General features: G+C 49.3%; 1 protein-coding gene across 2 annotated transcripts in view; it reads right to left on the bottom strand.

Annotated features, from left to right (window-relative positions):
* Window positions 1-3,853: 3,853 nt before the first annotated feature.
* Window positions 3,854-22,040, bottom strand: part of LOC118780408 (sodium- and chloride-dependent taurine transporter-like) — a 24,444-nt gene continuing 6,257 nt past the window's right edge. For both annotated transcript variants that reach the window (XM_036532873.1, XM_036532871.1), the window contains 13 exons: window positions 18,497-18,726; window positions 18,278-18,412; window positions 16,339-16,573; window positions 15,493-15,625; window positions 14,656-14,790; window positions 14,366-14,469; window positions 14,129-14,253; window positions 11,659-11,771; window positions 10,018-10,155; window positions 8,214-8,316; window positions 7,812-7,912; window positions 7,340-7,510; window positions 3,854-6,985 (listed from right to left, as the gene is read on the bottom strand). In XM_036532873.1, coding sequence (XP_036388766.1) covers window positions 6,845-6,985; window positions 7,340-7,510; window positions 7,812-7,912; window positions 8,214-8,316; window positions 10,018-10,155; window positions 11,659-11,771; window positions 14,129-14,253; window positions 14,366-14,469; window positions 14,656-14,790; window positions 15,493-15,625; window positions 16,339-16,573; window positions 18,278-18,412; window positions 18,497-18,725 — 1,863 coding nt within the window. In that variant the 5' untranslated portion in view covers window position 18,726 and the 3' untranslated portion in view covers window positions 3,854-6,844. The remainder of the gene's footprint in view (window positions 6,986-7,339; window positions 7,511-7,811; window positions 7,913-8,213; window positions 8,317-10,017; window positions 10,156-11,658; window positions 11,772-14,128; window positions 14,254-14,365; window positions 14,470-14,655; window positions 14,791-15,492; window positions 15,626-16,338; window positions 16,574-18,277; window positions 18,413-18,496; window positions 18,727-22,040) is intronic.

Below are 22,040 nucleotides of genomic sequence, written 5' to 3'. Positions count from 1 at the left end.
CTCTCTCTCTGAGAGCTCACCTGTGCTGTCCCAGCGGCAGCTGGCCGTCTCTCTCTCTGAGAGCTCACCTGTGTTGTGGGAAGGGTCTGACTGAGGCAGTGTTCCACACCCTCCGATCCATGGCACGGACCCAGGGATCGTTCTGAGCCTACAGGTTCTATCGTTAGGCACCCTAAGCACAAGCAAATGACATTCAAATGTCATAAAAAACTAGTTGAGTGCTAATTATTTAAACTGCATAACTGTTTTTCATTTTTTTAGAAGTTATTTCTTCCAGATCTTTAACTTTGCCAGAGAGAGAATGCAGCTGTTTTCCCAGCTCTTTTTAAAGGAAGGCTACTTTCGAACATGAACGTTTTGGATCTCCGTATCAGGAGGTCGGAGGTTCTCATCCCTGCTGTGCTTGCTGTCCCCTCTGGCCTAGGGCACTCTCTCACACTCACTCTCAACTACCTTTAGATTAGTGTGTATTATTTCCATCTTCTCACAGTCTGGTTTTTCCCTCCCTGGTTGGAAAGCACAAGTAAGATCTAATTTCATTGCAGTAGAAAGAGTTCATTGTTCCTCGATGTTTGAGAATTTCCACAGGAACAGTCTGGCGTTCTGTTCATTTCACACGCAGAACACAACATGTTCGCCATGAAAATGTCTCCTCTGCTGGTCATGTTTTTCAGCAGTTACGCAAGAGCTGTAAACAGCTTTGAAATGCTTCATTTTGGGATAATAAGAGGTCTGTTAGTGACTCCTCCACAGGTCACGGCTCTAAATGCCCACAGATCCTCAGGTTGCAGTTAGTATCTGGGACAGACGTTAATTCCATTGGCCTGGTTTTTATCCGAAAATCTGTCCATTTTTTTAACATGCTGTGCTCCTGACGTGGGCCGGACTGCAGAGTTTTCTGTGTAGCTCTGTTGCAGCATCTGGCTCCATCTGTATGCATTTTGGATATTTGTGTATTTTTAAATGTGTGATATTACAGATGTATTCTCTGTACAGTATTTTTATATGAAATTCCAGTGTATCTCTACAATAAGGGAACTGATGGGTTTAGAAATTTTATTATGGCTGGGTGAACATGTAGATATTTATTCTTGATTGATGGGCTTTATCCATTGCTTCCTTTTTAAAGTAAATAAAACAGATTCACAGCATTTTGTTGTACTTTTGAGTAAAGAACTGAGTGGGGCAGATAGGCGTGAGGTGATAAACCTGTTTCAGGACTCGGAAGCTGCAGTAACACTGTGAGTGTGTGCTATGCAGGCAGAAGCTGCAGTAACGCTGTGAGTGTGTGCCATGCAGGCAGTAACACTGTGAGTGTGTGCCATGCAGGCAGTAACACTGTGAGCGTGTGCCATGCAGGCAGTAACGCTGTGAGCGTGTGCTATGCAGGCAGAAGCTGCAGTAACGCTGTGAGTGTGTGCTATGCAGGCAGTAACACTGTGAGCGTGTGCCATGCAGGCAGTAACGCTGTGAGTGTGTGCCATGCAGGCAGTAACGCTGTGAGTGTGTGCCATGCAGGCAGTAACACTGTGAGTGTGTGCCATGCAGGCAGAAGCTGCAGTAACACTGTGAGCGTGTGCCATGCAGGCAGTAACGCTGTGAGCGTGTGCTATGCAGGCAGAAGCTGCAGTAACGCTGTGAGCGTGTGCTATGCATGCAGAAGCTGCAGTAACGCTGTGAGCGTGTGCTATGCAGGCAGAAGCTGCAGTAACGCTGTGAGTGTGTGCCATGCAGGCAGTAACGCTGTGAGTGTGTGCCATGCAGGCAGTAACACTGTGAGTGTGTGCCATGCAGGCAGTAACACTGTGAGTGTGTGCCATGCAGGCAGTAACACTGTGAGTGTGTGCCATGCAGGCAGAAGCTGCAGTAACACTGTGAGCGTGTGCCATGCAGGCAGTAACGCTGTGAGCGTGTGCTATGCAGGCAGAAGCTGCAGTAACGCTGTGAGCGTGTGCTATGCAGGCAGAAGCTGCAGTAACGCTGTGAGTGTGTGCCATGCAGGCAGTAACGCTGTGAGTGTGTGCCATGCAGGCAGTAACACTGTGAGTGTGTGCCATGCAGGCAGTAACGCTGTGAGTGTGTGCCATGCAGGCAGTAACGCTGTGAGTGTGTGCTATGCAGGCAGTAACGCTGTGAGTGTGTGCCATGCAGGCAGAAGCTGCAGTAACGCTGTGAGCGTGTGCTATGCAGGCAGAAGCTGCAGTAACGCTGTGAGTGTGTGCCATGCATGCAGTAACACTGTGAGCGTGTGCCATGCAGGCAGTAACGCTGTGAGTGTGTGCCATGCAGGCAGTAACGCTGTGAGCGTGTGCCATGCAGGCAGTAACGCTGTGAGCGTGTGCCATGCATGCAGAAGCTGCAGTAACGCTGTGAGCGTGTGCTATGCAGGCAGAAGCTGCAGTAACGCTGTGAGTGTGTGCCATGCAGGCAGTAACGCTGTGAGCGTGTGCCATGCATGCAGAAGCTGCAGTAACGCTGTGAGCGTGTGCTATGCAGGCAGAAGCTGCAGTAACGCTGTGAGTGTGTGCCATGCAGGCAGTAACGCTGTGAGTGTGTGCCATGCAGGCAGTAACACTGTGAGCGTGTGCTATGCAGGCAGATGCTGCAGTAACGCTGTGAGTGTGTGCCATGCAGGCAGTAACACTGTGAGCGTGTGCTATGCAGGCAGAAGCTGCAGTAACGCTGTGAGTGTGTGCTATGCAGGCAGTAACGCTGTGAGTGTGTGCCATGCAGGCAGTAACGCTGTGAGCGTGTGCCATGCAGGCAGTAACGCTGTGAGCGTGTGCTATGCAGGCAGTAACGCTGTGAGTGTGTGCCATGCAGGCAGTAACACTGTGAGCGTGTGCTATGCAGGCAGTAACGCTGTGAGTGTGTGCTATGCAGGCAGTAACGCTGTGAGCGTGTGCCATGCATGCAAACATAGCTCCTCAGGAGCATGACAACACCAGGCTCCCCGGGAAATATGCAGCACATTTAGGATGAATATTCTCACCAATTTTAGATATTTGATATGATGGGATTTCTCCCAGAGGACGAGGCTGGGGTGCTGTACTGAGGTGCGTTTCCCACGCAGTGCACAGTGACATGGGAAAGGGCCTCACAGGCCTCATCATCATTAGCTGTAAGTGAAGGAAGTGTTTACAGAGAGAACAAAGTCCTGTCTGTCTGTTAGAAGTTAAACATCAACATATTTATGTTTTAAGATGTTAACACACAGGTCGTTTGTTGTGCTGTGGAGATGTGAAGGTTTGGACTGTTTCCACAGTGTTCTCAATGTTGGCCAATCTGCAGTTCTAATTTCACTGCTGAGAAACAACTAGCTCAGCCAATCAGTGAGCAGCTACGCGCCCCACCCCAAGTAGGCCTTGTGGCCCCCGTGTCTGTGTTCTGTGGCAGGCGTTCAGGTAGGGTCACAGGTCACAGGAAGAGGAGCTTTAGGTAAGCACTGCTTCAGACAAATATCGTTTTAGTATCAGTTTCCAGGTCTGTTTGCTGAATGAGGTGAGAGCATGCTGGGCCGCAACACTCTCATATATTGCATTCCGTGTATGCGTGTGTGTGTAACTGTGTGTGTGTGTGTAACTGTGTGTGTGTGTGTAACTGTGTGTGTGTGTGTGTGTAAGTGTGTGTGTGTGTGTGTGTGTAACTGTGTGTGTGTGTGTGTGTGTGTAACTGTGTGTGTGTGTGTGTGTGTAACTGTGTGTGTGTGTAACTGTGTGTGTAACTGTGTGTGTGTGTGTGTGTAACTGTGTGTGTGTGTGTGTGTGTGTGTAACTGTGTGTGTGTGTGTGTGTGTGTGTGTGTGTGTGTGTGTGTGTGTGTGTGTGTGTGTGCGTGTATGTGTGACTGCACGCGTGCGTGTGTGTGTCAGTGTGTGTGTGTGTGCGCACGCTTGTGCTTGCGTGTTTGTTAGATCATCAGTAAAGCTGGTTCTGAAGACCCTAATGTTCACTTTCTCAGTCCTGCCAAAGCCGGGCTGTGCAGAGATCAGTCACTGAGCGCAGAGCCAGGTTTCAGTGTCGGGGCCTGTGCCGTGCAGAGATCAGTCACTGAGCGCAGAGCCAGGTTTCAGTGTCGGGGCCTGGGCCGTGCAGAGATCAGTCACTGAGCGCAGAGCCAGGTTTCAGTGTCGGGGCCTGGGCTGTGCAGAGATCAATCACTGAGCGCAGAGCCAGGTTTCAGTGTCGGGGCCTGGGCCGTGCAAGACTGTGAAGGTGAAATCACAGCACTGTCTCTCCCTGACTTAGGTTTAACAACAACTCATTTAATCTGGATCCTGTTACATAACACACACCCTCATTCAGTGTACACTGGCACACAAAGGATGAACAAGAATTGCCAGTACTCTGAGTATGTTCTGCCCGTGACCACAGACCTCAGATCAGCTTGCTCACACTTAATCTGACCCACATCCTTTTTGTAGTAAAACTTGATTGTGATCCAGGATCTATTGTTACAGGCAATAAACACCAACACTAAGACTCAGCAGGTCATGTTCCACAACCAGTGTTACTGTGACATCACAATGGGGGCAGATTTGCACTACCTGCTGGGATATGAGGAGAGCTGTAGGCCACATGGGAACCTCCAGGAAGAAGCTTTAGATCAGCTTCAGCCATTACGGGTGAATGAATGAATGCACTGCTTTAAACATGAAGCCCATTTCAAAGACAGTTATTTATTATTAGTTTGAAAAAGTTGTAGACATTGCAAAACCTGTTGTCCAAGAGTTTTATTTAGCTTCCAGGTTACATCCCTCGCCATCATCAACAAAGTATTTCTTTAATGAGTTAATAATTAAAATCCAAGAACAGAAAATAAAAAATGTTTTTCTTATGTCTGTCACAGTGCGTCTGTGATTCCTGGGAAACAGACTGACCCTCTCAGAAGAACAGCCTGAATTGATTGCTTTGTGCATTTGGGTTTCACTTGAATTTGATTGATGAAGCACCATGAAATGGTGTACATATGGTAGACTGCAGAATATGTAATTAAAAGACATAAAATGTCTCATGTTTTAAAATGAAGTGCAAATGAATGCAAGTTAAAACAACAAAGTATTGCACATCACTACCTGCATTTACATGGCTGCTCATTCATATTTATGAATGTTCACCTAATTTATGTAATTTTCTGTCTTCACAACTGGTTATTGGTTACAGAGCATTTCTCCTGTACAGTATAAAAAAGTTTGATACAAAAAGACAAACATGATTTACTATCAAATACAACACAAACTCATAATTGCTTTAAATGAGGCGAGCAGACAGAAGAGCAGAACTGTGGCTGTACAGCAGGACGGTGTTCACTGACAGGCAGCCGAGGGGTCTGCACTGTGGCTGTACAGCAGGACGGTGTTCACTGACAGGCAGGCAGCCCAGGGGTCTGCACTGTGGCTGTACAGCAGGACGGTGTTCACTGACAGGCAGGCAGCCCAGGGGTCTGCACTGTGGCTGTACAGCAGGACGGTGTTCACTGACAGGCAGGCAGCCGAGGGGTCTGCACTGTGGCTGTACAGCAGGAGGGTGTTCACTGACAGGCAGCCCAGGGGTCTGCACTGTGGCTGTACAGCAGGACGGTGTTCACTGACAGACAGGCAGCCGAGGGGTCTGCACACAGGGCAGAACACAGACTGATGCGTTCTCTCACTGTGCCGTTTGTAGTTTGTATTTTAAGGGCTACTGGATTTAAGGATTAAACTGACATTTTAGTTCAGGGGGAGCTAATATATAGAGCATATTAGTGTTTTCATATTGATTAGAGAAATATCTAATACACTGCCCAATAGAAATTATGGGGTAATGATTGACTAAACAAACTTTTTATATCCCTATAATTCCAGAAATGCTTAATTTTAATGTAAATATGCCAGAGCATAATGTCCCACTCTGAAGCATAACCGGAGCTTGGTGCTGTGTGCTTCTGTGTGACCCGGCTGCTGGCTGCAGTTCTGAGCAGAAACGCACTAACATAAGAGCCAGAGCAGTGAGGCTGAAGGCAGAGCACATTGGATAAAAACAGGAGAGTGCTGGGATGGCTGCTTTAGGATGCTGTTTTCTGCAGAGCCGCTCCGTCCAGCTGCAGTCCTGCAGAGCCACAGGCCAGCGCAGCTCCAGCGCCCCTGAATGCAGCGAATCGGCTGCATCAGCCCGACTGGGTGTGGCCCTGTAGGACAGGACAGCTGTGCTCTACACAGCCGGTGCCATCATGTGTACATCGGGCCTAAAGCAGCTCCCCCCCGCACAGAGCCACGGGGGGTAGGTGGAAGCCCTAATACAGGGTGTGTTTTAAGCCCTGCCCTCAGAAGAAGCGTGTCTTCAGCTGCTGGAAGAGGTACATTCAGTTCTCTTTTCAACAACAAACGCCAACAACAATTACACATTAAAGACAAATCTCAGCACATGAGCACAAACACTATGACATACACATACAGCAGCCTGGGGTGTGGTGTGTCAGCACAGCCCAGCATATCCAGTGCTGCTCTCACCCCCCCACCCAAAGGGAAAAACGATCACGTTTATTCATCACCCACAGGATGGAGGTAAAGCAGAGCATTGAGTCCTGTTTTAAACGCTGCCTCATGTCTGAGTCCAATTCTCCTGCTATTATAAACACTGCCTCACGTCTGAGTCCAATTCTCCTGCTAGCTACAGCAACAATATCAACAACAACATAATAAAAATAGTAAAAACACCAAGAAAAGAAATGTAACTTTAATGTATAAAATGAAACGACTCCTAGTGCAGATATGTATGTAGCCATGTAAACCTGTTCCTATGACTAGCAACGTTAGCGAGGGAACAGCGTGAAAAGCAGGTCGTGTGCTTCCTCTCACAGAGAGCGGTCACATCATCGTCTCCACAATGGTGTGGGTGGGCCTGAGCAGGCCCTGTGGGGGGAACGCCGAACTGCTGCTCTTCACAGGGTGGTCGGGGGGGCGCGAGCTGGCCCCCGCCTTCGCCGGGGCTGCTACCGCTTTGATGCGCTGAGGGTGGGAGGGAACAGGGTGTTAGGCCCGCAGCCTGTGCTGTTACGGGGTGGGGGGGTCAGCTGGTGGAGTCTTACTGTGGTTTAAGGGAGACGTTTTACATGTCTGTGCAGCTAGGTGTGTGTACCTATACAAGCTACAGTGCTATGGAAGTTACAGATTCAAGTGCAAGTGTTAGGATGGCGCATCCATGTATACATGCCATTGCAGGTGGTCCAGGTTTTATTAGTCTAGATGGGTGGAGCGTTTCTGTGTAAGTTGTGTTGTATTGGTGGAGAGTGTCAGTGTACGAGCTGTTGGCTTTTATCTGTGGAGTGTTTCTGTGCACAAGTTGGGCCCTGGGGGGTGTACCTCGATCAGCGGCCCATCCGATTGGATAATCTTGATGACAACCACCATGGGGATGCATATCATGGAGGAGAGGGCCAGGAACCAGCCTAGTCCGATGGCCCAGTCTGGGTACTGGTACACCTTGTTGTACATCAGAGGCTTGTATTTCACCAAGGAGAATATGAAGCAGCCCTAAAGGAGAGATCATAGACGGTGATGAGCCAAAACCCATTACTGCCCACTGCTCTGGGAGTCTCCTGTAGCTCACAGATACAGTTAACCTTAACCTGAACCTTAACCCTTAACCCTTAACCCTTAACCCTTAACCCTAACCCTAACCCTAACCCTAACCCTGCCCACTGAGGAACTTCCATTTTGTTGTATGATATATTGAAAAATACTTTTAGTTTTCATATAGGTGATGCAATATATGAACATATTTCTGTAAATGAAAATGGGCGTTGCATTTTCTGAAGCTGCTGAAGCTGCTCACCATGCATAGGATAGGTGTGATCAAAGTCCAGCTCCACTTCATCCAGGGGTTTGGTCTGTAGCCAATCATGTCTTCAATTGCATCATAGAAATTATCAGCACCTAACCAAGATGGGAAAGAGTCAAGGTCTGAATCCAGACACAAAAGCTAAAAAAAGTCACATATAGTCCAACCACACAAAAATCAGAGTTCAGCAAGAGCTTCAGCAAGAGCATGTACAGTTTTTACATTATATTTGGTGTAACACCAGTCAGATATTTCACCACCAGCTCATCATACAGTAAGATTGTTTTTGTGTATCTGGGGCTCAAGGTGACCTATCGGGGTAAATTGAGAATATACAGTATTTAACATGTACAGCCAGTTTTTTTTTTCTAAAAATTCATGATAAATGCCACTTACCATAAACCCAGGCTACAGCGATACATTCAAAGAATGCTACCCAGAGAAGGCACACTCCGCTTGCTGCATAGTAGTCAAAGAGCTGAAACACATACATGCCCCCCTGCAGATAGGACAGGGAGGGGTCAGGAGACAGAGGAGAGGGCTGCTGTATGAGCTGTGATACACACCACCATCAAGACCATCATTCACACATCAGGTGTGTATTTAAAAAACAACCATGCAAAAATATCTGGAGGCTGATGGAAAATGTGTAGAACTACATTTCCCTTCAAGCCTCCCCAAACGTAAAAAGTGAAGAACCTGCAAGCATCCTGTGACATAAAGTGTAGTGATCTGGAAAGAAGACCCGTTGTCAGAAACTGGTGAACAGTCCTTTGTATGCTCACAGTGTTAATCAAAACAGAAACGTTTTTGTAGAAATGTTGTTGAGTTGTTTTTCTTACCAAACTTCTATGTTTTGACAGTTGCCATAGGCGCTAAAGTATTATATTCGAGTGTAAATCTCCAATGTAAAGGACATAGTATGTGACAGATAAAAAGCCTAACTTTTGACATTTGCAGTTCAGCCAGTCAGACACAATGGCGCAGAGCTGTCTCTGAGCGGAGCGCCAGGCAAAGGGAGCAGGTTGCTAGGAGACGTCTGTGCCAGTGAGGAGCAGAGGAGCTCTCTGAGTCGGCTGCATTTATAACACTCACACCTTTCCAGGGTGTTTTATCAGTTTGAAAAATGTCACTTTTTCTTTTCTTTGCAGAGAGCTTTTGAAGTTTTACACCACATTTAATAATTAAAAACAGCTCTTTCTATTATGAACAGAAAATCCAAACCTCTGCAGAATTCTCTTAATGAATGGTTATGTAAAATTAATCAAAGAAATACCCCAGAAACGATCACCAGGGCTTCATATTAATGTGGTTTTTCACTGTACCCCCTGTGGACAAGCAGCCGTCAGCCCCATAGACGCGTTTCCCTCTGTGTGTTAACCATTTTCCCCTTCATTTCACACACTGTGTAATAACTGCACTGTTTCCATCAGTTTTACTGTGTGTGTGTGTGTGTGTGCGCGCACTGTGTGTGTGTGTGTGTGTGTGTGTGTGTGTGCACTGTGTGTGTGTGTGTGTGGGTGTGGGTGTGTGTGTGCACTGTGTGCACTGTGTGTGTGTGTGTGTGTGTGTGCGCGCGCGCGCACTGTGTGTGTGTGTGTGTGTGTGTGTGCACTGTGTGTGTGTGTGTGTGTGTGTGTGCACTGTGTGTGTGTGTGTGTGTGTGTGTGTGTGTGTGTGTGTGTGTGTGTGTGTGTGTGTGTGTGTGTGTGTGTGCACTGTGTGTGTGTGTGTGTGTGCGCACGTACTGTGTGTGTGTGTGTGTGTTAATGTGTGATTTTTTTTTTGCTTGTTTGAATTTTTTACCCCTTTTCACTCATGCCTGCTTTGACTATGCTACCTTGTATTTTTTCATAATAAACTTTTTATGTGAGACGCATTGGGCAGCTTCTTCGTACTCATTTAGATATGAGGGGCTAACAGGAAAAATTATATGATAAAAATAATACATAAAATAATATTGAAACAATTAAGTATGATGAACAGAAATAACATTGAAAACAAGCCTAAAAACGTCATTGTATCTTTAGCTCTTTCTGGTCCACTGCAACATAACTCAAAGTAGCTTTTAAACGTACACTCACAAATTTTTAAATATTATGCAATGATTGGGTGTTTGGATTGATTAAAGCAGTACAATTATCTGTATATAATAATGTGTATAGTGTTGGCAGAGCTGGGGGTACATGCTGGTCCTTACGTTAGTCACCATGGTGAGGCCAAGGAGGTAGCTCATGAAGCAGACCACAGCAATGAAGATCTCCCGACGGTAGCCCTTCCTCAGGAAGGATGGGTGCAGATCCACCAGCGAGGTGATCTGTCCTTCCACCTCCACAAACTGAAAGAGGTCAGAGGTACAAAGGTCAGAGGGCTCTTTCTGTTCCGCATCCCGCAGTGGGGCAGCTGCTACACTCTTGCGTGTATATATGTGGGATCAAACCATCAATGGCTGGAGTTATGTGATGTCACTCACTGACTGAGCCAATCAAAAGTCACTGCTGACACATTGCTCCACCTATTTCAGTTCACCTTTAAATATAAATGCGCAGTCACTCTGAGAATCCCCCCGGATTACAGCGTGTGGTAAACGTGAGCTGCCTGGAGCTCCTGGGGCAGTGCACGGCTGGCAGTGCGGTGCAGCTCTGTCTGCATTCCTGTCACGGTGGAGCTGGCCTTTGTGTGGGGCAGTAATAACCTGTTCTCTGGCTCAGGGTGAATGCTGCCAGCCTGTCAGCTGTGCCCCTGCTCGGGACAGCGCGGTCTCCACGGTTACCACACCCCCTTCACAGACACGCCGGCATCATGGCGCGCCCCACAGGAAGTAAGGAAGAAACCTCACAGCACAGGACCCCAGCCCCGGGCATCAGCCTGGCAGCGTGGCACATACAGGCTGTAGAGTGCAGATCTCAGATCAGTGCTGAGCAGGGCTCAGATCAGTGCTGTGCAGGTCAGTGTTGTGCAGGTCTCAGATCAGTGCTGTGCAGGGCTCAGATCAGTGCTGTGCAGGTCAGTGTTGTGCATGTCTCAGATCAGTGCTGTGCAGGGCTCAGATCAGTGCTGTGCAGGTCTCAGCAGGTCTCAGATCAGTGAGCGTGGCACCATGCTGTTCAGGTGAGGCTCAATCTCCCTGCCTTGTATGGGACAGGCAGAGGCCTTGTGCTGAAAACTGGGGCACTTACACCCATGCATGTGTGTAAATCTGGGTATAAATTTAGAGCAGCTTGTTGGTGTGGGTGAGGAGGGGCGTGCTGAGCGATGCAGGGTGTGAAATTACACATGGATTCAGGAAATCTGATCCTTCAGTAAACCCCTGTGATGCAACTATGCAACTGAGACCCACAAAGTTCCAGTCTGACCAATCACAAACCTGGACTGACCCCCTCCCCACAACACCCCAACCTCGAACCCCGCACTGTGCAGAGTCCTATGCTGTGCAGAACCCCACGATGTACAGAACCCCATGGTGCGCGGAACCCCACGGTGTGCGGAAGCCCACGGTGTGTGGAACCCCACGGTGTGTGGAACCCCACGGTGTGCGGAACCCCATGGTGTGCGGAACCCCACGGTGAACAGAACCCCACGGTGTACGGAACCCCATGGTGTGCGGAACCCCACGGTGTACGGAACCCCGCTGTTTGCGGAACCCTGCATCTGCTCATCTGTGCAGCCAGGACCCCGTTTCCCTTATACAGCCGCTCAGGCAGGCAGAGGTCACATGCCCTACCCCCCAGGGTGCAAGAGCAGTGAAATACCCTGAATTTGCCCCTCCAACCCTCTGGGTGTGAGCACAGTTTGCAGAACTGCCCCCCTGACCCTGCATGGAGAGAGAGGCGCCGCCCACCTGACTGTCCAGGCCGAGGAGGAGGAGCATGATGAAGAAGAGGATGGCCCAGAAAGTGGGCAGTGGCATCATGGACACGGCTTTGGGGTAGGCGATGAAGGCCAGGCCGGGACCTGCAGGGAGAGCCAGAGCACAGGATGAAAACAGCCGATCTGCCAATCAAACTGCACTCATTACACACAAACACCCATCAAACTGCACTTATTACACACAAACACCCATCAAACTGCACTCATTACACACAAACACCCATCAAACTGCACTTATTACACACAAACACGCAAACGTGGGGTGTCTGGCTCTGTCTTCACTGAAGTTCACATCTCATGCTAATGTCACAGGTAGCTAAAGCGCACCAAAATATATTCTGATTGGAGCGTTAACATTACAAATGTTCATCTAATGCTGACAAATATAGAAAGTGACCTGTACCTGGCAACTGGTTCACCTAACAGCACAATTAGAGGCAGTAATGATATACTAATAATCTTTTCTCAGCCTTATGATGCCCCCACATTTTGTGGTGTTGGTGTGCCTGTTGGAATCATGGTGTTGGTGTGTCTGTTGGAAACATGGTGTCGGTGTGCCTGTTGGAATCATAGTGTTGGTGTCTGTTTGACAGGTTGCAGACAGCTGAACAGGTCATTAGACAGAAACAGTGTCCAATTTCAATCGTGTACAGTATCACAGAGCTGAAATCCACAGAGCAGCACAAACCTTTCTCTCTGTCACAGCTGTCATAAGCTTTAAACACCTTTTCACACCTGAGCTTACAGCGCCTTAGTGGCAATGTGTTTGTGTCTAATCCATTTTTGCACACAGCTCTCTGAGAGCACTGCATAGCACTGTGGGACAGACCAGGGCTATTTCTACACTGGCAAACACTCTACACCCCTGTAATCCAGAAAGTTCCACATGAACATACACACTGTGTTAATCTCTGTCTCAGAGATAGGAACAGGCCTGTTCTGCTATAATACAACACAGAACCCAGCAAAGAGTTCATTGCTAACCCCATAAGGTCCATCGCTGGGTAAAAACTTCCCCTGAGCATCACTCCAAACAACTGACATGAATTACCTGAAGCTCCTGTGAGTACTGAATCACCTGAAGCTCCTGTGAGTACTGAATCACCTGAAGCTCCTGTGAGTACTGAATCACCCGAAGCTCCTGTGAGTACTGAATCACCTGAAGCTCCTGTGAGTACTGAATCACCCGAAGCTCCTGTGAGTACTGAATCACCTGAAGCTCCTGTGAGTACTGAATCACCCGAAGCTCCTGTGAGTACTGTACATACTTCTGCATTGTTACAGGACTGACACACTGATACAGTGCCATAAAAAGAGGCAGAGATTTTCCCTTTGTTTCACAGAAAAACAGCTGTTACACTGTGGCATGTGTATATCAAATCTCTTCAGCCACCAGAGACCTCTGGGTACCTGTGTGTTAAAAAAGGATGTGGTCTGTACACCATCTCACATTCTCATATAGAAAATTGGCCATTTATTTCCTTATTTAAACACTAGCATGTGCTAAAATGTAGTGATGGGTCTCATATACTGTGTGTAGGCCTAAATCCTGAGCCCTACTAATGCATGTGAACACAGAAACAGAACATATTTACAGAAACAGAGTTTTGCTGACTAGCTGTAGTGTACACTGAAAAAGAGATCCAATGCAATAGGACCTTCATGACAAAAGATAAAATCCAGAAACTGTTCATTTCATTTGAATCAAACCATGTTTTTCAGATACACCCACCAAGCCAGTAAATTCAGCTTGCTTTTTAACTGCATTTTTTTTTATAATAAAAAAAAAAATGAAGTAACCAGTTGAACCCAGCAGGAGACATTTTCCCAGGTTGTCTGGCAAAGTTGCTGCATAAAGAAAAGGCAGAGAGGACAGGTGTGCACAGGGCCGCTGCCTGAGGGTGTAGGCTGCACCCCAAGCTGCAGCAGAACCGGAGGGAACCCCCACCTCAGCCACCAGATGCCTGCTGCCTTTGCTGGTGCTCAGGCCATACTGTGCCGAATGCCCTGCTACAGAATCATATAGTTTTCTCTTTTCCCCTTTTTAATAAGGAAATGTAGTAGAGGTCCTGCTGTACAGGCACGCTGCCCTCTACAGCTCAGGAGGTGCAGCGGTCAGCAGAGCTCCGCAGTGAGGCGGCACCGTTTCGGCTGCACCTCCTTCGCATGTTTTCCTGATGCAGTAACTTTTCAACATGGTTTGGGTGGATCCACACAATCAGAGCAAATTTCACTCCCCTGAACAATCCACGTGCATACTGAATGCCTACACACTTGGATCAAGGGGCGTTTCACTGCTGAAACATCCACATTCAGTGTTTTTATAATGTTCTCTTTTCTAGATAAATTAAACTCAGCAGTCTCTCTCTCTCTCTCTCTCTTTGGTTTGTTTTCGGTTTGGAGGGGCCGCGCCCACCATCGCTGCCCCTGGACCCTCGTACCTGACTCTGCCACATCAGCAATGTCCACCCCTTGCTCCTGCGCCATGAATCCCAGGACGGAAAATATGGCAAAGCCAGAGACAAAGCTGGTACCGCTGTTCAGGCCTCCCAGCAGCAAACAGTCCCTGAGTCACACATTCATGGAGTTTGTTAATGGACACACAAGGAACCGGAGTCCCCAGAACTCTACCACTCGGCCCTACTGGCGCCCCCTGCCCCTGCACACTAGTACCACACCTATAGCAGTTGTATCTGTACTTGTTGTAGCTCCCCAGTGATGTCATGGCTCCCAGACAGATGGCATATGAGAAAAATATCTGAGTCCCTGCGTCGATCCACACCTAACGGAGAGAAGAGCAAGAGAAACAGGACGGGGGTCAGCGCTGTCCCTCCTGTGCCCTCCAGAAGCCGTTTCTGTGTAGTTGCTAGGTGTGAAGCTGAGTGTAATCTCTGAACTCTGTCAGACCTGAGCACACAGGTACTGAGGGCAGCACTGACTCTGCAGAGCTGCAGGTTCGAGCTCCTACCTCAGGGTCTTTGAGGCGACTCAGGTCGGGATACAGGTAGAATTTGATGCCTTCGGCAGCCCCGGGCAGAGTGACCCCTCGCACCAGCAGGATGATCAGCATGACGAAAGGGAAGGTGGCGGTGATGTAAACGACCTGAGGAAAAACACGCAGGATCAGCCGAGTGGGCTGCGCCGTGGCCCGACCCACAACCCGCAACCTGCCCCGACCCGCAACCTGCCCCGACCCACAACCCGTAATCCGCAACCCGCTCCCACCCGCAACCTGCAACCAGTAACCTGACCTGACCCGCAACCTGCAACCCGCTCCAACCCACAACCTGCAACCCGCCAGGCCTGACCCGCAACCCGCTCCGACCTGCAACCCGCCAGGCCTGACCCGCAACCCGCTCCGACCTGCAACCCGCCAGGCCTGACCCGCAACCCGCTCCGACCTGCAACCCGCCAGGCCCGACCCGCAACCCGCCAGGCCCGACCCGCAACCCGCCAGGCCAGGCTGGAGCTGCAAGGTCAGGCGGGACCCTGGCGGGACCCTGGACAAACACGCCTCATGGACTCAGTAAACATCCTGCTCTGTGAGTCAATGGGTAAGAAGTAAACATGTGAAAGACGTGTGCAGCAAGGTCATTACCCCATTTAATCAGAATTATGTAACTGCTGGATTTCAGTTTTAGCATAAAGTGTGTGTGTGTGTGTGTGTATTTGTTCATTAAGCTGAGTCAGACGAGCTTGATCACAGTGCAGCTGTCCATGTTTGCCTCACTACCCACTACTCTGCACACAATCGCCTTGGTTAGCTAGCTGTGCTAACAGTGGAGAGCAGCGCCCTGCCTCTCACCTTCCCTGTGGACTTCACCCCTTTCCAGATGCAGAAGAAGCAGATGATCCACACAGCCAGCAGACACAGTGCCAGGTCCCACTTCAGTGACCCCACCTCTTCAATGCCACTGGAGATGCTGAGAACATTCCGCCTGTGGACAAAACACAGATGGGTTACAACCAGGCCGGCTCAACATACCCCTTTCCCACTGTAGAGCTGGAACCAGGCCGGCTCAACATACCCCTTTCCCACTGTAGAGCTGGAACCAGGCCGGCTCAACATACCCCTTTCCCACTGTAGAGCTGGAACCAGGCCGGCTCAACATACCCCTTTCCCACTGTAGAGCTGGAACCAGGCCGGCTCAACATACCCCTTTCCCACTGTAGAGCTGGAACCAGGCCGGCTCAACATACCCCTTTCCCACTGTAGAGCTGGAACCAGGCCGGCTCATTTCCTAGGTTGTTCTCCATAATCTTTCTGATCTTGCTGATTTGTGATAGATCAGCTCAGGTGCATAACCACGTTTTTTCCATCCACTCTCCCAGTTTGGGAAAAGCTGCACCTCGACACCATCACATTACACTGTTCTGGGGTCAGCCAGGGTGGTTCCAGCTCCACACATGTGTGAAGACAGTCTCCAGCTCTCACTTTTATGACAATCACAGGACCTTTGTCATTCAGCATATTCATGTCTAATTTAGGGCTCTCCTTCAAGGCCGCTTTATGTTTTATGCACAGTCATTCACTCATTCACTGTATCGGCCTTCTGCACCTGGGACTGAACCTGCAGCCCCCTGGACCTGCCTGCCCCGCCCTGAGCCGGCGGCAGGAGAGCAACAGCGTGCAGAGCTAAGAGGCACTCACTCCCAGAACTCGGTGACAGGGGAGGTGAAGTTGGTGGTGTTGGCCGCCAGCCACAGGGTCTTGTTCCTACGCACGGTGTCCTCCACGCAGCTGGGCGTGTTCCAGGAGTGCCGGCAGCGTGCCCACGGCAGCTCCGCCTGGAAGCTCTGGAACAGGTAGTACAGGCCCCACGCCAGGATCACGATGTAGTACACATTCAGCAAGGACACCACCACCATGGAGGCATAGCCAATACCTGCCCCAAAACAAACACTTTACATTAGTCTACTACATTATTACATTCGTTTATCCACATGACATTTTTTCTCAGAACAGAACAAGCAAATCTGAATTTTGTCAGCCAAATAATTTACTCTTTTGAGCTCACTGCCATTGTGCAAAAACATCTGTCCCCTTCTGAGAGGAGCACAGGGTGGTTAGGCATTGAGGTCCCGGAGGTCCCTCGTTCAGCATCTGTGTGCCAGCAGGATCAGCAGGGCTTTCCGGGTTCTGGTCGTTAAACCAGTAAATACACTTTCATCTTCAGCTCTGGGAGAGTGGGCTTATGGAGGTCAATATCAAGAAACTTTAGCCGTTCTGAACCAACCACCATCTGAAAAAACCCCCTCTGGTTGCTATTTTGTTGTGTAACTTTCCTGACAACCTAAAGCTGAAATCTGTACTATACTGTATGACTGTGCTGTCTGTGCTCAGTGTATACCAAAAGCACAGGGTATACACTGAGCACGCCCTAACTGCAGTGATGTCATCACTCTGCACCACAGACCTGCCAGACAGAATTAATGAACAGCTGCCCAAGCCAAGACCAGCCAATGACAGCTTGCTGATGTTGGTTTCGTATCCAATCCTGAGTCGTCATGTGCACTAGCCATAAACTGCTTCCTTTATGTGCTTTTTCAGATGATTTTTCTTCATAATCCGTCGTCATTTGTTTGGGTTTCATCTCTCTCAAATTTTCATGCCCTGCTGCCATGGCAACACAGCAGTCTGAACCTAGAGTACTGTGTGTGTGTGTGAGTGTGTGAATATGCCTCTGTCAGGGAAGGATTCCCGGATTCCAGGATTTCCGCTAGGATTTCTTCTTGCTGTTCCGGTGTCCGGAAAGAATTTTTTACCTGACAAATTTGAAACTTACTGGTCACGTTTCAATAACAGTCTATGTTACAAATGCAAATATAATGTACAGCTAGGTTGACGAAAGAATGACAACGACCTCAAATCAGTTTGACTATTTAATGAACAGTAACTATTAAGCAATATGAACAGTAACGATTGAGCAAAACCTCAACATTAGCCGCTAAAATGTAGTCTATTATGAAACATCTGTAACCTGTAACATCTGTTTTTTTTAAGAAAAGGATAGGGCTACATGGCATCAAATGTAGCCTATAGGCTACCAGGTAACATTTTATCTTCTCATTTTTTCATTGTGGCAAAGTCCTCTGCTGCCGACTTGAAATCAAACGTGTCCAATGTGTCTTTGCAGCTTGCAATGCTGTGTGCTACGAATAGGCTAAGGCAGTGTTTCTCAACCCTCTCCTGGAGGGCCCCCTGCCCTGCCCTGCATGTTTTAGATCCCTCCCTGCTCCAACACAGCTGATTCAAATGATCAGTTTGTTATTAAGCAACTTCAGGAGTTCATAACGAGTTGATCATTTGAATCAGCTGTGTTGGAAGGCCTCTGAGGACCCCACAGTTAGCCCCACAGTTAGCCCCACAGTTAGCTCCAGCACCGCAGAGGCTGATCCCTGGGCCTTGGTCCACTGCAGCCTCCACTCAGACACAGTGAGAGCTACAGGAAGCAGCTACGCTTCACAGTAATGAAGCCCACTGCATCTGACACATTCAGCCCTCAGCAGCCTTTCACTTCAGGTGTTTATCAGAATGATTTATAACTGTTCACACACTGGATAGCGCCCCCTGGTGGACCATGACTCACCAGTGAAGATGGGGCAGAGTTTTTCCCAGCAGGTGATTCCCCCCTCAGAGGTGAACTGTCCTAGCGCCACCTCCAGGAAGAACACGGGGAGACCCCCGCCAAAGAGGAAGATGGTGTAGGGGATGAGAAAAGCACCTGAGGGGCACGAGACACAGAGAGTCACATGAAGACAAGAGAGCCCCTCACCTCAGCCCGTCTCCAGGAGCGGGGAACACTCACCTCCTCCGTTCTTGTAACAGAGGTAGGGGAAGCGCCAGACGTTGCCTAAGCCCACGAATCCCCCCGCCACCGACAGCAGGAAGTCCATCTTGCTCGCCCACTTCTCGCGCTGCGGCGGCTTGCCCTCAGCCTCATCCTCCGGCCGCGTGCCGGGACTCTTCCCGGGAGACGGCTTCAGCGTGTCCTTGTGGAAGTCCTTCAGACACTGCAGCTTCTCCTTCTGCGCCATGCTGCAGGGGAGGGAGAGCCGCGGGGTGTTCACTCTCCTGCTCAGCGGGAGAGCCGCAGGGCTACACCACACTGCTGCTCCTTACCGCTACACCACACTGCTGCTCCTTACCGCTACACCACACTGCTGCTCCTTACCACTACCACTACTTGTCAGGTGAGGTGAAAGGCAGGTGCAGGCTGGGGTGGAGGAGGGAACAGCAGCACAGCGGGGAAAATGCTTTCCAGCACTCACTGGGGGGCCAAGTGGAACAGCAGCTACACCTGCTTTCCTGCTGTCAGACGATTGACAGTATAGATATTCAGGTGAATAACTTCCCCTTCTGAACTGGCTTGGCTCCATTACAGCTGTCAAAACTGTAAATATTATGTAATAGGGGCCCCAAGCATGTCATTAGGGTAAATCCATCATTACTCACACCCCCTCTCACTTTCAGCTGATTGCATTGAGTCGTGTACCCAATCTGTTAGAGAGGATATCAGAGATCTCTTCTGGATTATGTATGTGCTGAACTGATATACAGCCAACACACAGTTTAGTTAGTTTTATGGCCTGATAAATAATGAAGCTGTCTGTGTGCGCTGGGCCTCTCACACAGGCAGGCCAGAGAGTGAAGCCTGACTAAACTGACTGAAGCCAGGTCTCTGAGTTCCACGCACACACCTACAGCACGGACACGCAGGGACACACACACACCTACAGCACAGACACGCAGGGACACACCTACAGCACGGACACGCAGAGACACACACACCCCTACAGCACAGACACGCAGGGACACACCTACAGCACAGACACGCAGATACACACACACACCTACAGCACAGACACGCAGGGACACGCACACACCTACAGCACAGACACGCAGGGACACACACACACCTACAGCACGGACACGCAGGGACACGCACACACCTACAGCACAGACACGCAGGGACGCACACACACCTACAGCACGGACACACAGGGACACACACACACCTACAGCACGGACACGCAGAGACACACACACCCCTACAGCACAGACACGCAGGGACACACACACCTACAGCACGGACACGCAGGGACACACACACACCTACAGCACAGACACGCAGGGACACACCTACAGCACGGACACGCAGGGACATGCACACACCTACAGCACGGACACGCAGGGACACACACACACCTACAGCACGGACACGCAGAGACACACACACACCTACAGCACAGACACGCAGGGACACACCTACAGCACGGACACACAGGGACACGTAACGGTGTGAGAAGTTATATGACAGGAAGTGTGCATGCCAAGCCAAGCTTAAGTGAATGTACAACCTTTTAAGATTTATTCTTAAATATGCAAAAATGACAAAAACATCTGGTGTATTCTTTTACAAGTCATCAGAGATCATTTTCAATTGTCCAAAATATTCTTGACATTTCAAAAAAAATGATGAGAATTTGTGGATCTCTGTCACAAATACAGCCATCAATACTCCAAAAGTACACAAGATTGGGGGGCACAACCTGGGCACAACCTGGGGCACTCTACTCTAATCAAAGCCCACGACCCAGCTACAGAGACAGGAAGTGAATTCGGTAGCCTGTTGGCCTTTTAATTAAAAGCACCCAACTTTATTGAGCCATTTCCGCCACGACTCGGATGTGACTGCAGACCGTGCTGCTCTGTGCGTGAGTCATTTCGCACCATTACACCACAAACTCAGGGCCCCACAGCGCTTTACAACACAAATCAACTGAAGGAGACAATGACACTTTGTCACAGTGTTTTGCTTTAGATGATGTCATGTGATTGGAGGAGCAGAGACAGTTGCTGTGGCCCACAGGTGTGTGGAGCTGGAGAGACTTTCTCCGGGGGGACGTGGGGGGGGGGGGGGGGGGGGGCATTGCAAAAGCAAAGTCAGTAACAGGAATATTTTAAAGTTTTAAAGTTTTCTTTCTTCAGCTCTCTACTGCTCAGTGTAAACTTCTGAGATTAAATATGAACCAACAGCCAATCACAACACCTGCAGCAGGGCATGTCCTCTGGACTTCCTGACCATAGGTCCTCACACAGAGCTGAGCGTTTGGGCTGCAGGCTGCTGATTGGCTGCTGAGGAAGGCTTGTATCACTCATTCACAGCATGTGCATATCGCCAGGATTGAGTTCCACCAACAGCCGTTTGTTATTGCTGTCTGAGGTGTTGCGTTTCAGACCTGCAGCCAGAGCCTCTCAGCCACTGTGGCCCCGTGCTCACGATGGCTGTGACAGAAACACTTTGGCTTCTTATATCTGCCTTTACAGCCAATATGAATGGTACAAAGATAGTGTGGCGGCGGTGTGCCGCCTATGGAAACAGCACAGCATAAGATAAAAGTGTTAAATAAATAAATAAAAATTAAAAACAAGGAAGAAAAAAGGACACATCCAGAGAGATGGGGTACTGTATACACACACATTGCGAATCACTGATCACCGCTGATGGGACACTGTATACACACACTGCAAATCACTGATCACCGCTGTGGGGCACTATATACACACACACACTGCGAATCACTGATCACCGCTGACGGGGCACTATATACACACACACACTGCGAATCACTGATCACTGCTGACGGGGCACTATATACACACACACTGCGAATCACTGATCACCGCTGCTGGGGTACTGTATACACACACACACTGCGCATCACTGATCACCGCTGCCGGGGCACTATATACACACACACTGCGAATCACTGATCACCGCTGCCGGGGCACTATATACACACACACTGCGAATCACTGATCACCGCTGCGGGGCACTATATACACACACACACTGCGAATCACTGATCACCGCTGCCGGGGCACTATATACACACACACACTGCGAATCACTGATCACCGCTGCCGGGGCACTATACACACACACACACTGTGAATCACTGATCACCGCTGCCGGGGCACTATATACACACACACACTGCGAATCACTGATCACCGCTGCCGGGGCACTATATACACACACACTGCGAATCACTGATCACCGCTGCCGGGGCACTATATACACACACACTGCGAATCACTGATCACCGCTGCCGGGGCACTATATACACACACACACTGCGAATCACTGATCACCGCTGCCGGGGCACTATATACACACACACTGCGAATCACTGATCACCGCTGCCGGGGCACTATATACACACACACTGTGAATCACTGATCACCGCTGCCGGGGCACTATATACACACACACTGCTGTCCACAGACGGGTGTTAGAGCTCCTGTATGCAGCTGCAGCACAAAGGCAGTCACTTTTTGCCGTTTCA

Source organism: Megalops cyprinoides, chromosome 7 (assembly GCF_013368585.1).
Source record: "Megalops cyprinoides isolate fMegCyp1 chromosome 7, fMegCyp1.pri, whole genome shotgun sequence".
Taxonomy (NCBI): Eukaryota; Metazoa; Chordata; class Actinopteri; order Elopiformes; family Megalopidae; genus Megalops; species Megalops cyprinoides.
Note: the sequence above shows the minus strand (reverse complement) of the source record. Positions and strands in the feature narration are given on the sequence as shown.